Source organism: Seriola lalandi, unplaced genomic scaffold, assembly GCF_002814215.2.
Source record: "Seriola lalandi dorsalis isolate HSWRI2012SDOR001 ecotype SW California unplaced genomic scaffold, Sedor1 jcf7180002054889, whole genome shotgun sequence".
NCBI classification, from domain to species: Eukaryota; Metazoa; Chordata; class Actinopteri; order Carangiformes; family Carangidae; genus Seriola; species Seriola lalandi.
The window spans coordinates 925324-943144 of NW_019525441.1; the positions used below are offsets into that span (position 1 = coordinate 925324).

A 17821-nucleotide genomic window follows, 5' to 3' on the forward strand; every position below is an offset into this window, starting at 1 on the left:
ACTGTGACTGTATTTGTACGTGTGTCTCCATGTTCTCATGTCTGTGTTCTCATCATTGCTGTTTCATCAGGGGCTCGGAAATCATCTGCATTACATTATCGTCTCCATTTCGAGAACCATCAAACATTTCGCCATCCATTTTCATTACCATCCATTTAACCGACATCCTTCAGTCCCTGGATCTTCGACCAGGTAAGGCAGCAGAGGTTATGTGCAACTTGTGGGGATCCTGATGTGCTCCCAGTCAGTTTTTCACAACAGCTAACTTAGATTTCTATCAAGGTGAATAACATGATTACATTTTAATAATGGATTAATGGTTTAAAGGGGCACTGCACTGATTTTACACCTTCAATTCAGTTTACTCATAGCGAGGAGTAGGATGCAGCCGGAATAAACAGTTGTACATTTTCTTCTTTGGCTCTGGAGGGAGCTTTCTGATGTTGGAAAATAAAATAATCCTGATGCTGTCATAGTGATGTCATCAGGGTTATCTGAGTTTGGGCTTAGGAGCTAAAAGATTGCATCACAAACTGGAGATGTGAGGCTTGAGAAACGGTGCTTTTTAGGAGGGCATGGAGCATTGAATGAAAGACGGATATTAAGTTGCAGTCTGCAGTTGGACTAAAAGTATATCTCGGCCTCTGCTGCTTCAGTTTTGACAGTTTAGTTTTTAAATTCTGTGTCTTGTGAGTTCCCCAACTTTATGAAAGAGCAATACTAAATCATTGGAGTCATTTTTTAAGCAGAAATCCCAAAGTTTTGCGTGTGAGTCCAGCGCCTCAAATCTATGACTTTCTCTGTTTTGTAACACTGTGAATTGGTTATTTGTGCTATGGTATGTTGTTCGGACAAAACAAGACATTGGAACACATCACATTGAGCCCTTGGAAACTGCAATGAGCATTTTTAACTCCAAGCAATTACTGTTATATCAATTGACAATTGGAGTTATCGTTAGTTGCAGCTGTGAATGTAATAATTGCTCATCATGCAGGTATTTTTCTTAGATAGTTAAATGCTCAGGGATTAATTGTTTTCAATATAAGGCACAAATGTTGCTGACCTCGCTCCCTCAAATCTCGACTTCCCTTACCATCACTGTAAGTACGGTGTGGCACACTTGACCACACTTAATCAATAACCCAGAACAATCAGTAAACATAGTCACCCTGCTGTTAAGTGTGTCTCAGCCTCAAGGCACCAACCACAGACTGTGAAGCTAAATTTATGCAGAGGTGACACGGTTGGTGTAATTTGGATTTTATCCCTCTGTGTCTATATTTGTTTAAAGTCAGTGAATGAGAAGAAAACATACAAATTTGCCGGATTAGCTGCAGGAGCATTATGGTGGATGTTTACTAGGATTCATCTTCCAGGTGACAAACAACTGAAATTTATGCATTTGAGTGAGATGCTTGCTTTATTTCACTCTGTCAGCTCCAGTTTCACTCAGCTTTGACATTTCCTCACGCATCACTCCCCCATTCAAAACTCAAGGTTCTTTTAACCTCAGCTCCTAACACGTATCTCCCTCTCACCTCCATTTTCGCTCCTTTAATCTCGCACCTAAAAGTTCTCCCTCTTTCACTATCTCCCTGTCAACGATGCTGGAGATACGCGATCAGCTAGATTGATATTCTGTCTGTACAGCCGGGGATGCAGGGGTTTGATGGATCTGCAGATCAATGTCAGGGTAATTGGATCTGCAGGGCGATACCTTGATTGCTGGGGAAGAACCTCATGACAAAGTATTTCAGCTTTAACTTTAACTGTAACGTTCAACCTCCAGAAACCCCTGTTACTTTTATTCTAAACTGGTTTAAATTTAGATACTCATTAAATTTTAAATAATGTCTTCAATTAGAATGCTGATAAATCACTGCATTAACATTTTGTTCTTACGCCACAGGGCAGTGTTGTACATTACATGAATATGTATTTCTGTCTGTGAACATTCACGACAAATCCACTGGCTGCTTTCAATGTGGTGGAAGAGTTGAACCGAACGCATTCACACTGTAAAAGCAGAAATGTCTGGGTTGTTCACAATTGGCAGTCAAACCCTTCCTACAGATAAAGGTTGCATTTTTGACCATGGAAGTTATTCAGTCATGAGACAGTCAGAAAAAATACATAATTAAAAAAAAAAAAATACAAAACATGATAGTGTTAACACATTACTTGGTCTTTAAAAGGTCCCTGGTTGGTCCTTTGTTGATATGCCTTTGCTTTTCAAAACTGTCCATTTCAGTCCACAGAAAAATGCGCAGAGCCTGTATTCAGAAACTGAGCCCTAAAACGAGCCATCAGGACTTATGTAACTTTGTGATGTCACAACAAAGCAGTCACCGACCTCAGCCATGCCCCAAGCCTCGCCCATCTGGACCCACGGATAAGCCTTGCAGCATTTGGTTTGGTTTACCTGAAATCGGCTTTGTTTTTATTTGATCACTCAGAAAACAGTCAGCCAATCAGAGGAGAGGCTCATAGCCTCTCTTCGGATTGGCTCACCGACCGGTTGTTGCTAGATACATATGTCAAAGTTCAGACAAATTCCTATCAAACCCACCATAGCCAGTCGACAATAAACGAAAATTATATCATTGACTAATGCAATATCAGTACGCTGAAGTTTCCTTTAAATTGTGCGTAAGTGAATCAGTGTTTCTCAGACTCATTTGCAATCTGTACTTTGATTTTCTGAGTCTATTTAAGCTCTCTCAGCCACAGCTTTACGAACACATCACTGTGTGTTTTCCCTTGTTTATATAGCACCGACAGATTTGTTAAAAAGTTCTTCATCAAATCGAGCGGTAGGTATTGGAAAAGTAAGTAATTGATGCAGACTGCAAAGCCTTTTGTTTAGGATGATGAAGTGATAGGTGATGAGACCTGACTTTGAACAACTGCTCCTGCTCTGTAATTGCTGCTAATCTTTGCTTGAGTAATTTAAGTGCCCAGGAATCAAAAGGCATTTATCTCCTCAAAGTGGAACATTCAGCAGTGAAAAGTTAAATCCACCAGCTTGTGTTCACTCATAATTAAGTGAAATGTGCAATTTATGTTTAAGAAATATCAAACAAGGCCCGGTGTAGGGTTCAGATCGTCTTTTCTGTCACACATTAAGGAATTCATTGTGTTTAGTAGCTTGTCTTAAAACTGCTGATGCATATAAAGGGGAATGGATTAGCAAATGCGATGACTTGGTTCAATAGGTTGCTGCTGTGAGAACAGTAGAAATGTATCATTCTGATGAGACTGTAGTTTTTTTTGTTGGTGACTGAGACCGGTCAATATAATCCTATTTTTTCATTAATTTTAACTTTATTCTGCGTCAGAATTTGTCTTGAAGTAACTACTGACCTTTTCTCGGTCACTGACTTTGGTCAAGGATGTATCAGCTAAACAGATCTCCATCCTCTGATGACATCATGACGTCTTTTATTGTCATCCTCATTCTGTAATACAGTCAGCATTAGTGTCCCAGTTTTGCCGTTATATAATCATCTCATTAATCATGCAGATGTTTCTGTGCTGTAAGACAGTGTGCATGAGCATGAAAGCTAATAATTGCAGCTTTGCATCTTGCCCCTTATTTTTCTGCAGCATGTGAGATCTGATAATCTGCTGTTTTACTTACGCTCATCAGTATTTTCTTGCACATTTAAGAATGAAACCCCATAAATCAGTATTTTAATTTTGATCTATGTATGGGGACAAATTAAGACAGAGGACAGTATGTAATCTCAGTATGGCTGATGTTTAACAGTTAGATGACATTTTCAAGATACACACATCTAACATATCTTGTCCCTGTTATTTTTTCTGTAATAATCACTGTTAATAACTATCTTCTTTGTTGTCTTCTTCTCTGGCATCAAACAAATAAGCATATTTCTCAAAATTTTGAACCATTTAAATACAATGAAATTTCCTCAAAGTGTCCCATACTTAACCACTTAGCATGGCTAATATTGTAGCTAGCTCCTGAATGGAGAAATTCTTAAACATTGAGAGAAGGCAGACATGTACTGCAAGGTTATTAGGAAATCTCAAAATGCTCCGAAAGTAGAGGACGGACATAATAATAATGGCACAAACAGCAAAATTGGCTCTCGAAATCACAAAAGAAAACCTGCCATGTATTGTGCTTTTGGTTGACCTTTCATTTTGAGATATGTCCATTTGAAGCACAACCAGTTCCAGACTAAAATAATTCTTTCCCAAAACCTGAGGGTATAAATATTTCATATGTATACAAAGTCACATATTTCAAGCCAAGATATCCACTGTCACATCTGATGCAGCCGGACTCAAAAACTCAAAAATACTTGAAATGACCCTGGATTTGAGTTCAAGTTTCTTTTAAAATGTGATCATTACCTCAAATTTCTATGGTACCTAAATCCTCTTTTTGTGGATGTATAGCCTCTTTCTATGTTTACTTTCAAGCCTCATACTTTGAGTTGAATCTCTCATCACATGCTCCAGCTTTTTCAACACATACTGCAGTGTCGTACCACTTTGCACTGCTTTGTTTTCCATCTTTTTCCCCCCTTCATTCATAGAGGAACATGAGGTCAGCATGGTGCTGATCTGCCTGTCAAAATGGATTTAGAGACCCTGGTGGAACAGAGCAGTGCCATCACTGTTCTCTCAAACCACTGCGTCTCCAGAATAATCTCTCTCCATCAGCGCTTAGTGAAGTGATCAGAGGTAGAACTGACAGTTGGCTAATGGGGGGGATACTCAGCAGGGCCACTCGTAGTGCGGTCATCCATCTCGCCACCTCTTTCTATATCTTACCTTCTCCCCGACATCCAGGGTCACTTGTTTTCTTGTGTCTTCAGTGCTCTGCTCATCTGTCTTTTTGCTTTTTCTTGACCTTCCCTTTTTCTACATGTACAGATGCTACAGTGGTCGAGTTTAAGATAGTTGATTGGATATCAGACCTACTTCATATTTTTCTTTTCTATGCATCCATTGTTTTCATACATGTTCAGATTTTTTGGGTGTTAATTATTGTGGAAAAATCCCCAAAAATCTATCACCTGCATTCACTTTACCACACGTCAGTAATCAGACTTCTGTGAAGTATTTAAGTAATTTTAGTGTGTGTTCTTTCAAGTTTATGATTCAATCCGCTTGGCTTTAAATGTATAATGAATATATTTTTAGATAACGTATCAAATGTTTGGGTTCCAAAAGCTCTAACAACTCACTGTATGCTACCGTCAGCATGCAACACTAGACAAAGTCTGCGAGTAGCTGGAGAACATGGTGGAGTGTTTCAAAACCAGATATTTCCCATAGGAGTTGGTAGAGAGCAAAAACAGAGCTAAAACATAATAAGTATTTGACTTACTTTTGACTTTTATTTTTATTTTTCTTGAAAAATGAATTCTCTCTCTCTAACTGAACTTTACGATTCAGCAACCATAAACCTGTCGCACTTCAGTAGGTCGACTGCTAATGTTAGCATAGCGAGTCACGGACACTTAGCCTCTGTCTGAGCGGTAGACAGGTGCTCCTTTGTGGCTAATTAGAATAAGATTGCTAATGAAGACAGGACGGGAGTGTGCTGTGTTCGTGGTGCCCTCTGAAAACGTTGACAATCATGTTAATGACTATAATAGAAGTTGCTGGCATTGTCATCACTACAAAAACTGGTAAAACTGGTATAGCGGCACATCTCTTGCTCCAACACAATCCTTGCTAGCCTAGCATCAAATCAAGTTTACATTCCCTACTTTCTTCTTCTTCATTCTTCTTTCCTCCATCCATCGTGTCCCAGCTCGTCACGGTTCCTGTAATTCTATCTGAATGGCAAAGTGTATCAAATACACACACTGATAAAGAAAGCAACGTGACCCAAATGCTTTATTCATCATCCCCAACCCGGCTTACAGAGAAGTCAAAACAAACAAGCTCGCCTGCCACGTTTAATCAAACGCAGCCTGACTGACGGCCCTTTCTCACATCCAAGGGCACCTCTGCAGTGCAACTCTTTGCAGAATGTGTTTTGATGAGGGACACCTTTCTGAGTAATGAAGTCAATCATATTAGCTCTGTGCCTAAACCTTAACAGCATCTATTTTGGTGTGCAGTCATGGTGATAAGGCTAACCTTGTAATTTCAAGAGTGCACACAGTATACAGTCACAGAACAATCCAGATTAAAAAGTGATGAATATTCAGATTGAGTTCGACCATTCTGCAAGAGCTGTCGGCTGCTGAGAAGTCGCCATCAGCAGATACAGTAGAGCCCCAAACCAGCGTCCTATTCAGGAACCATCTTAATATTCTCAGTACGTCTCACTTTGCTCGCAGAGGCTCTGCAGTGAAATGTAAATGGAGTAGATAAGATGGATTTTCAGTGTCATTCCAGTTTTCTAAAGAGCTTTGTATGTGATTCCGTTCCTCCAATGACAACCAGAGAAACTGCATCTTGTTGAACCAACCACTTATCACAAATTGCAAACCCTCGAGGCATTACAGCCTATCAGTGCCTCTGTGCAGGAGTCCGTCCGAGGTGGTTGGGTGACTTTGTCCAGGACTAAAGCAAAAGGAGATTAGCGGTTGAAAGTCACATTTTGATCCTTCGTGGCCACAGGAACCATTTGCTCAATTGCATTTGAATTTATAGGATGGATATTTTACTTGGACCAAGTTAATCCTCATGTACACATCACCCTGATACAAGAAGCCAGCTCAAATCCTTAAGAGAACACTGAGGGAGGGAGCAGCAAGGATTTCTATTTCATAGAATTAAATGCCATGCTATTTTTAATTTCCATTTATACGCAGTATATTTGGAACATGTCTGTTTTTTCATGTTTGTTAAATGACAGAATGTGACACTGCTGTTCTTTCAAAACTCAAACCTGCTCCTCACTCGTGCCCTTGATAAAGTTAGAACAGAAACAGAATTATATTCATTGATTTAGCCTGAATAAAAAGGATTTCAGAGTGACTCGAGAAGATAAGCGCTCTTTCTGGGCTCTTCCAAAGATACCCACACCCTGATTGTTCTGGGAAACTCAATGAGGTTTCATCTAGTGTTCGAGCTGCAGCCAGATGAGGCTGGCTATATTACATCTCTATCTATTTCCCACAGCATTTGAGCAATTTTTCACAGGCAAGATTAATGGCTTGTTCAGTTTCAGACAATTTAAAGTTGTGTGGAGGACCTCTCTATGGAATTCGCAGAGATTATGAGTTCTATTTGCTGAGGAAATGAACAGTTTGTCCAAATACCATGAGTCAGCCTTCACTGGGGTCTCTTTCAAACTGTGGCTTTGACCAGACTGTGTATAGTTTCACTACACACATCACAGGGGCGGTTTGCAAAATACAATTACAGAGCCATCTGAGAATATTATTATTTGAATTTCGAGTACTATAATATCTGAATTTTGCCTGCTCCTCCCAGAAATTGGACTTTACAACCTCGTCCATCTCCTGGGAACTGCAATTATTTTCTCTTATTTTCCACCACAATTATCCCATTCCTCTTTTACTGTCCAGCCCGTTCATTCCACCTACACTCCACTTGTTTTCTCACATTGCTATTCAACTCATATTCATCTTTCATGCACCACAGCGACCAGCAAGAGATTAAACATGGCATGTATGGGCCCCTTTAATAAATATAACTGTCCATGATACAGGGTATTGTGGGAGTCACCAGAGGAGAGCCATCTTTGAGTTTGGCAACTTTTTTCCCTAACCCATCTGTGTGTATTTTGTATTTGTTCTTAACTATGTTTTTATATGCAACTGTCATATATGATTGAGTCCAGACAGTGATGTTTTCACAGTAATTGCAGATTGCTCTGATGGGTTATAACCGTTATCTAAGTCTTGTGAATTTAAAGATACAACAGAAGTTCACCACCAATTCATTATGTTGTTCTTTCTCATATTTTCTAGATCGAAATGCTAGAGCACAAATACGGTGGCCACCTCATCTCCCGCCGTGCTGCCTGCAAGATCCAGACTGCCTTCCGCCAGTACCAGCTCAGCAAGAACTTCGAGAAGATCCGTAATTCACTGCTGGAGAGTCGCCTGCCTCGACGCATCTCCCTGCGCAAGGTCCGTGTCCAAAACACGGAGGGTTTCTCTGCTGAACGGGCCCTGGCAGAAGGCTGTAACTTGGCAGGCATCCCATTGGTGCGCTCACCATCTCTGCCTGCCACAGTCGGTGGCACCCTGACCGACCTGGAAGACTCATTCACTGAACAGGTCCAGTCACTGGCAAAGTCCATAGACGATGCACTCAGCAACTGGAGCCTGAAGACCATGTGTTCACTGCAAGAAGGCGGCACTTATCAGTTCAGTGCCGACTCCTTCAGTGCAGCAGCAGCAGCCGCAGCGGCTGCAGGAGTAGGAGGTGGCGGAGAAGGAGGTGGTGTGGGAGAGTCAACAATTCATCAAGGCGTGGTGGACCCAAGTGACCTGTCGAGAAGTGCAAGCAAGCTAATGATGGCGTTTCGAGATGTGACCGTGCAAATCGACAGCCAGAACTTCTGTGTTTCATCCTCAGTCATGGAATCGTCCACTTCTGTCACACTCGGCAGCTGCGTCCAACAAGACCAAGCCTCCACCACTGTCACGACCACCTCCACAACAGCAAACTCCACCCCAGTCTTTGTCCCAGCTGGCCCCTCACAAGAACCCCCTCCTCAGATGTGTATAAGAGACAGCTCCTCCTCCAAGTGAGGAAGAGCTAGTGGAGGAGGATCAACCCCCCCTAACCCCTCTGGAAAAGATGGCTGCCTTTCAAAGCCCAGAGAAAATTGTGGTGGTGGCCCCACCACCCACAGAACCCCCTCAAGCCCCTCCACCGCAGGAGGCCATGCCATTGGAGAGCTCTCCTGTGGTGGTGCCCCTGGGAGTGAAGAGATGTGGCTCTGAGACGGCAGATAACAGCTCGGAGCAGATGAGCAGCAGCAGCACGTCCACAGAGGCACGCTCCACATCTGAGGCCTCGTCCAAAGAGGCACTGCAGGCTATGATCCTCAGCCTGCCACGCTACCACTGTGAGAACCCCGCCAGCTGTAAATCACCCACGTTGTCCACTGACGTCATGCGAAAACGCCTCTACCGCATCGGCCTCAACCTCTTCAATGTGTGAGTAGCCCCTACATTTTAATTCCTTTGTGTTTAGACAATTCTAATTGAGTTTGAACTCAGGCTCAGTATTGTGTTATCAGTTCTGAATCATTGCTGACTGTTAAGCCATGATTAACTGCACTGGAACACACAATGAATGCTCCCAAAGAGATTTGGGTGTGTGACAGAACAGCGGTTTTTGGTCTAGTAATTTGTTTTTCTTAATTAAGTTTTAGAAGAGGAAAATTAGCTGCTCCTTGTCTTCCTTCTTTCCTAAACTGTAAAGGTAGTACAGCACCCCTGAGAAGGATTTCAAATTTCATTCATTCAGGAAATTTCATGGCATTTGGGAATAATTGGGGAGTTGTCATTTTAGCATTACCCTCAGAGCATTAAAAGTTCTAGTGTTGTCAGCAAATCAGGGTCCAGTGATGTAATTGTTCTATTTTTAAGTTTTCAAATTAATTAACATTTTGAAATTCAAATCTGCTCATATGGACATAGATGAAGAAATTTATTCTGAAGAACATTACTGTTGGGAAGGGTGAGAGAAAAAGGATATATTGGAAAGACTATAATACTGTACAGCCAGATTTATGACACAATCTGTACCTCATGCCGTCCTCAAGGTGTACCTAAAGTTTAATGGCACCCACTGGACTCAAAAGAGCAAAGAAAAGCACTTTCCTCACATGTCCCCATTGTGCCGAAAGAACAAACAGACTGAAGCCCAGGTCCCAAGCTGGATCTGAGGTGTCTTCTGTCTCCTCAGAAAGACATATTAGCTCAGGGGCAAGAGAGAGAGGGTGAATTATTGAGACAGGGAAGATTGAAGATTGATTTGTAGGAGGAAGGAAATGAAGGGAATGTGAGTACCAAGCTGAGATGCACTGAGAGAATTAGGAATAACCTAACATGGGTAGTTACACACCCAGACATGATGTAAATGTCAGTTGGCTAAGCCCAATGCCTTGTACTTTTGCTACGCCTGTCATGCTTTTCATTCAGTACATGTGCAGTTTACAATGATAACAGAGGCAGATTTATCACTTGAAGGTCAAACGAGTCTTTGATTTCAGACAGAGGTGGACAAAATCATACTGCTCATTTTTGTCCAGCTGCTGACAGCTGAAATAACTGTTGCTGACAGATTTGATCAGCTCGCTAGCTATTAACGTAAGCTCAGTTTTGAATGTTTTCAGATGACTCATTTGAAAACAAGACTCTCAAAAACAGGGTCTTAAATACGCGCTTGATGGTTACAGATGTCAAGCCTGTTTGAATGTGCTAATTTAACTAGCTTACATGTTCAGATATCATGTATCAATATCATTAACTAATGATATTAGGGGTTACTTCTGTAGACAGTAAGCTAGTTAACTGTAGCTAATGATTGACTGATGAGCCAGTGATCACTCACAGATTACGCAAATTACATTGATTAATTCATAATGACAGCACATGTCAAGGTGTGGGATATATTAGATGATAAATGAACAGTTGGTTCTCGTCAGTGTATTAGTTGCAGGAGAAACAGACAGGTTTAAAGACCTGAGCAACCATAACGATTGGGTAACAGGGTGACGAGGGATGTCTGAATCCGCAACTCCACCTCACAATTGACAGGACCTAAAGGATCTGCTGGTAACAACTTGGTGCCAGATACATACAGTCTTACATACTCCATTCCTTGGCAGGTTGGAGCAAAGGACCAACAGCACATAGGCAGGGGCAGTCTCATCAGTAGCTCATCGGCGTATTGAGAAATCTAAAGCTTGCAGCCCTGGCATGTGTAGTTATTGCTAAGCTTGTTTAATTACTTTTTTATTTTTACAGTTCTTTTGACATTTGTATCAGTAATAACGTCTCTATCATCTGCTCAAAGTGTGTCTTTAATGTCAAGAACCAAAGTTGTTGATGTAAAACCTATACAGGTAACTCTTGTATTCTTACCACAGCCCAATTACCGCTGCATTTTCCTCTGTGGCTTCACAAATAGTCGGCAGAAGAAAAACATGCTCTCTGTTTTGAGAAGCTTGTTTGTTTGCCGGTTGCGGCTTTTCAGTCATTGTGAATTCAGTTCCCCTCTCCGCCTAGTGAAGAGTGACAAAGTCAAAACCAGATAAGAACTTCCCAAGACGCACTCCAGACAGGTGCAAGGTGGTTACATGGCAGCAAAAGATAAGGGAAAAGGGGTTGCCATGGCGACAGGAGTGAATGGGGCCAGCGCTGACTGAATCTGTTGATTTGCTGAGACAAACGCTGAATCCTGGAGACGAGTTTGAAGTAGAAACCTTGGTAAATTATGACCTCCAGTCAGTTCTTCGTTGAAATAATCAATTACACAGTCAGAAAAGAGCTAAAAAACTTTTTCTCACATGATTCACAAAAAACATGATTGCATTTGTTCAACATTTTGCATTCCCCTTTATAGAAATGTTTGTAACCACATAACTCCTGAAAATGTGCTAAGCAGCCCACAGCGCGCTTGGAAGGAATGATTAAATAGGGAGATTTGCCATATGCTGTATTAGCTTTCCCCCCAGAGCATACCCTAAAGCCCCTAAACACCCCACATATTCTAATAAATGAGCTAGACTCACTCATATATATTACAAGTTGAGCTCAACCGCTGATGGACTAGCTGGGTAACAATTAGTCAGAATACACAAGGGGTGAATCTCAAAATAATGGAAACGATCCACAAGGCCTAAAATTCTCATCAGTCATTCTGCTGTGAGTCGTGATTAAAAGTTCCTTCAGCACCGTATGAACCGCCACCATGGGAACTGGGATGAAAAATTTCAACATTTCAATCCAAGCAAGTTCTTTTTTTCTTTTTTTCTTTTTTTCTTTTTTTCTTTTTTTCTTTACACTTGCCACCTCACCCTTTTTGGTGAAAGCTCGCCTTTCTTTCTCAGAGTGAAGGAAAATACACAGCGTTCCCTTGGGTGCAAAACCACCATAAGATTTTGTTAAGATATTGCCCCAATTAAGCCATTTCACACAAATTTAGAAGGCTGGAACTCATAAACAGACATTATCTTTTTGCTCACTGCCAAACTTTGCAGCGCCATAAAAGTGCAAAATAAAGCCGATTAACTTTGACTCAATGCTGGAGCATGACAATGAAAACAAGGGAAGCAGGAACGAGCTCTACATATAGCGGAGGGAGGACGTAGAGGGAATAATCACAAAGGGAAAAGTTCAAAGTAGAGGAAATAGAGGAGTTTGGGGACTAAAAGAGCATTGTCGAGAACATTTGAGTATGGTGTATTTGTCCATTTTTAGAGACATGGAGGGAGGTCCAAGTACAATATGGTGTATTAATGCTTATTGCTTTTTATGTATCACACATCAACAGAATTGTTTGGGGAAAAAAGTATTAGAGGTTTATTCCCAGTCAGTCCTGCCCCATGTTGTGGGCATCTCACTCAAACTGTGTAATGTTCTGTAGATCTATGGTTTTAACTGGTGCTGGGGTAACATGAGGTGTTAACATCATCAGCTATTTTAATCCTCTGAAAGACTTTAGCTTTATCTCCAATTGTATGGGTCCATACAGTTAATGAATATTGTGGAAGGACAGAGAGACAGAGAGTAACTTGAAAATGTCAGTGGCCGTGCCTACGACAAGGCAGCCAGCTGTGACCAGATAACACGGGTCCGTTAATGAAGTGAGCACAGAACAATCTCCTCACCTGCGAATAAGTGTTACGGGCTGGACATGAAAAGTCACTGTGTCTTCCTTCACCACGAAACAATGTGCATGTGACATGTTACCTGTACTAATATATTATGAGTTGTTTTGTCAAATATAAAGGGGTTTGGTCAGATAAAGGTTTTAATTGTGCTTCAATGAAGAAATTTAAATTAAGAATTTATATAAAAATATTAAACATATTAATAAAGATAAAACTGAAATGTCAGAGTAAACAATACAAAGTATTTTTATTTGAAACTTAACCACAGTTGTTAAAGTTTTCATTAAATTTCAGTCGTCAGACTTTTTACCCCATTTTACTTTTAACTGTCGCTGTCTAGTGATAACCATGTATCTCCAAATTGAATTATTTTCAATTTTCCAGATAAAGAAAAACACTTAATTTTTCATTTTGTGTGTTGAAAACATTCTCCTACTTCTTAAGATAAATAAACCATTAAAAGAAACCCATTTAATTATTTGAAAAATTCATTGGTCTCCGAGCTTAAATCGGAGCTCATGAAAAGTGGTTTGAATGTTTTTATGGATGGGTGAGATTCGGGTATTATGGTGCTTCAGCCCTATAGCTGGCCAAGAAAGTCTATTTGGGGTAATTCTGCAAAATCATGAATTTTGTTCAATGTAAACTTTTTTTTTTTTTAAATCCAATGCCAATGTTTTTCAAAGTATCTGGCCTTGGGGTAAGGTTCAGGAAAGTTTGTGGTTACAATTCATTTAAAAAAGGTAAACATTAAATGTAACCATGTGTAGGGATGCATAGTCATTTAGACTTAGAAAGTCTATCCTCAAAACCCCAACTAGTTAGAATAAAGACAATCTATCTGTTATTACTCAAAATATGCATGCTGTGATAGTGTCTGTCTGAGCGGCAGAGAAAAATTGGACATTTATCTAATTGTTCACATTTTATTTGAAACACTCAGCAGTTTTTTTAATATATATTTCTTCAACAAGGAAGTGAGGATACACACATTTGTAGTTACGAGGCTCTGTTACTTTTTTCATAAAGTGACAGGTTTCATTGCAATTTCTGTCTATTTGCAATCCCCTCTTCTCATTCCCCAGATCAAACACCTTGAAAGATAAGCTGACTTTTAATAAATTGGCTGCAAGAGAAGGGAGACATAGAATGAGGAAGAGAGAGAAAAAATGTTTTAAAAAAAGATAGAGAGAGAGAGAGAGAGAGGGCAATCGAGCTTGAGGCTCATTAGTTCCACCAGTTCATATCCTCCCTCTAATACCTGCGCTGTTGTATCCTTTGCATCTTAAACAGGGCTGTTTGCTTTGGGCTAAAACTTGGGTATTGCTTGATCATGCGGTCAAAAAAACCCCACGCATATTCACGCGGTTTGGTAATGTAATGTGCAAGTGTGTATGTGAGTCTTGCAGCAGGTGGTCTATGCACCACCTTAGCAGGAGGAATGAGGAAGGAAGCGGAGAAAGTAATTTAAAGAGAGGAAAAGTCAGAAGTTTTGGGTGTGTGTGTATGCGTGTATATGTGTGTGTGCGTGCTCCAGCCTGCACAAGAATAAAAAAAGGTAGAACACCTGAGTGATTTAAATGGAGTGCAAAAGCAAGAGAGAAGAACTGAAAGAGACACAGAAAGGTTGGGAGGGGGTCAGGTAGGTGGGGGGTTGAGGGACAGACCACTTGATAAAGTTTCCACCTTGAGAGTGTGGCGGGAATGACAATGACTCCATTATGTGAGAGAGTGTGTTCGGGACACTGCCATCACACAGGGGAGCTGGTACCAAACCTTCAACAGGGAGCGGGGCAAAGAGAGAGGGGAGGACGTGAGGGAGGTGGGACATTAATGACAGATCCCTGAGTAGAGTTCTCTTTCTCTATGCATGACTTTTCCATCTCATTAGCCATGCTCTTATTTCACTTCTCTCCCTCTCTTATTCTAGTGTGGTGAAGGCATTGATTAGACATCAGAGTGGCTCGTGGTGAGCTCCCATCATGCATGAAAATGGAGCACGATCAGAGCTTTATGAATTAAAGAAAAAGGTGGCATAAGACATGTATAGGTGCTGGTGTAAGTGTAAAGAGAGAGAGGGAGAAATCTGAATATATACAGTATGTCAGGGAAGGCTAATTAACACAGTAGATCAACAAAGCTCCTCAGGAGGAGAGAGCGCTATAAAAAAAACTCAGTGTGTGTGTATATATATATATATTGGTATGTTCGTGTGGGCTTTCTTGTGCAAACACACGCACTTCCTTCCCTGTATTAACATTCTGCCTTCAGTGCTGAATGACCCGGTACATAATTACAGACTCTGAAATCCAGATGGCAAACAGAGGAAGCATTTCTCACAGAACGCAACACCCTTTTATCCTCACCTGCTCTTGTTAGCTAAAGGATGAGGCTGACCATATTGTACATTATTCATATTATGAACCAGTTCTAACCAGAAAAGACCAAAATCAACAATGAACTGATCCTTGTACTGCCTGTGTAGCCTGAATAGCCTCCATTTGTTGCCCTTATTAAAAAGGCATCAGAGAGCCACACTCCAGCACTGTGACATGTTCTTTCATTATGTTGAACATGGCTACTGTAGTTCATTTTGAGTCAATCCCAGATCAGCAGACACCATCATGCTGCTGCGAATACTCTTTAAATGTGCATTAATCTGCAATTGCCCCAAAATAAATAAAAGCACTATTTCCTGTTTCCTCCTTAAAACTACGGTAACCAGCTGTTTTAAGAAATAACTGCACTTTTTAGGCAGATCTATCTATTTGTGACATGTTTATGTCTTCAGTAGGAAAGAATGCACTTTTGGCTGGGAGCCACAGACAATGTTAAGTATCGAGAAAAAGACTAACATTGTAACACACTGCTGGTTTTAGTCTTTTCATGAGCTTTGTTGACAATAAGAAAAATATAAAACAACACAGAGTTTCCCAACTGGTATGTGTACCCTGTGGTGTGGTTTTGCAGTTGCCAGGTGGTACATAGAAAAGTTGTAGAGTAGCTCAACTGATTTGAAAGAATGGAAATTACAATTTGATTAAATTATAGAAGTAAGTGGTAACATCTGAATACTATGTCTTGCAACTGGGTTAAATTAATGAGAGTTGAAAGAGTGTGGTAATGAAATGAAATTGTGAAATAGCCAAGAATAATGGATTAAAAGTTGAAGTAGTTAGCTAAAAGTAACATTTAAGATAGACAACAACCATATATATTTGGAACATGAGGGCTGGTTCTGATGAAGGGGTTCATCTGAAAAGGTCATGTCACCACTGCTCTAAAAGAAAATGCGAACCTAAGGAAAGGAGCCATCGCAGCCATATCAGTAAATTCTCCCCTCAGTTGCCTTATCAGCAAAAACACACTTGATGGACACGAGCAACGCTTTGCAACAGCAACTCCACATCAGGGTAATGATTCTGGGTTTGGAAGCATTTACAGTTACACCACACAATCTTGTTTCCACTCAGAAAATTGCACAGGGGCGCGAACCGCCCATCAATCTATCACCAGTTAGTAATGGAAACAGAAATGTGTACATCCGGAGAAATAGGCAACATGCAGTTCTGACAGTAAAGCACTTGTAAGGGCCATAAAACACAGTTTTGAGGTAGGGACACTGAGCACATCTGTCCATTAGCAATAAAATAGAGGGCCAATAAAAGGGGAGGTCAAGGTGGGGGAGGGATGTATTTATGATGAGAGTCCAATATGAGACAAAAAAATTAAAAAATAGGTGTGTGTGCGACATGGAGGCAAGAAATGTGTGTGAGACGGAGAAAGATATCTGGGCATGTAGCAGTGTATTTGGGAGTTGTTATTTTAGCATGACATCTGGGTCCTGTCTGGCACTGCCTCATCCCATCCCTTTCATGTTTGTGTGTGTGTGTGTGTGTGTGTATGTTTGTGTGCGCGTGTGTGTTCGTGTATGTGTGTGCGTGGGTGCGTTCGTGCGTGTGTGTCACCATGTGGTACTCTAGTTCTCTTTTCACACTTTAACTTTGCTCCATTTTTGAATCACATGCTCCATCCATCCTGCACAAATCCTGAAACCTAATGACAAAATAGGTGTATGGTATAAACTGTAGACTGACTGTAAGCAACCCTGTCCGTCAGACATGAGGTTTATACTGTAAACTACCGATATACAACAGCAGTTTTTTATATACATCTTGAGGAAATGTTATGAATGAGCATATCTACACTGAATGTAAATGTTCACTGACAACGTATTTTAGTTTTTCACTAACCATATTATCCATTCTTGCAATTCAACACCTGCTCGTTGCAGCTTAAGCATCATTGTATGGCTATGTTTGGGCACTCACAGCACTTGGTTAGGTTCAAGGAATAATTGTGATTTCGGCACATTACCCATCAAAAAAGAACTGGCCAAAACAACTTAGTAGTTTATTTGGGGTTGCAGTATGGGGTAGGTCAGAGATGGGATGCAAACTCAGCCTCCTGAGTAAGGACAGCCATTATCTGCACAATTACAAGAGGCCATTGTCATTGAAAATGTAAACAGATCAGCATTTGAACAAACAGTCCATGCTTGTTATTATCTGATGAGGACTCTCGTCTCGGTCGGACTCGGAATCTACCCATCTTGCATCCCCTGCATCATTTCCTCCCTTCCCGTCCTGATTTTCACTCCTCCGTCCACTTCTAATTACAAATAATAATCTCCATGTGTGATCCATCTGTTTTTGGGCAAACATCAAATGAGTGATATCTGCCAAATTTGTTTGGCGAGACATCGCCTTCAGCTGAGAGGGTGAGCTAGAAGCTGAGAGTGTGCTGAGGCTGTCACAGCAGATGCTTTCTGGCAGCCCAGCCTGCGCTCATCGTCCTCCCTCTCTGTCCTCACACTCTCATTCCCGCACATCTGCTCTGTCTGGTCCTCTTCCAGCCTCCTCCCTCTATCCTGCCCTTTATCCTTCCCTCCCCTTTGTCCCACCCTCGCCTTACTAAACCCATTAGCTGTGGTACACACAC

General features: G+C 41.0%; 1 protein-coding gene across 1 annotated transcript in view; it reads left to right on the plus strand.

The window, feature by feature from the left end:
• Positions 1 to 7940: 7940 nt before the first annotated feature.
• The window catches only part of iqsec3a (IQ motif and Sec7 domain ArfGEF 3a), a 42596-nt gene continuing 32715 nt past the window's right edge, over positions 7941 to 17821 (plus strand). The window contains 2 exon segments of the mRNA XM_087180099.1: positions 7941 to 8733; positions 8840 to 9134. Of these exon segments, the coding sequence (XP_087036225.1) occupies positions 7941 to 8733; positions 8840 to 9134 (1088 nt within the window).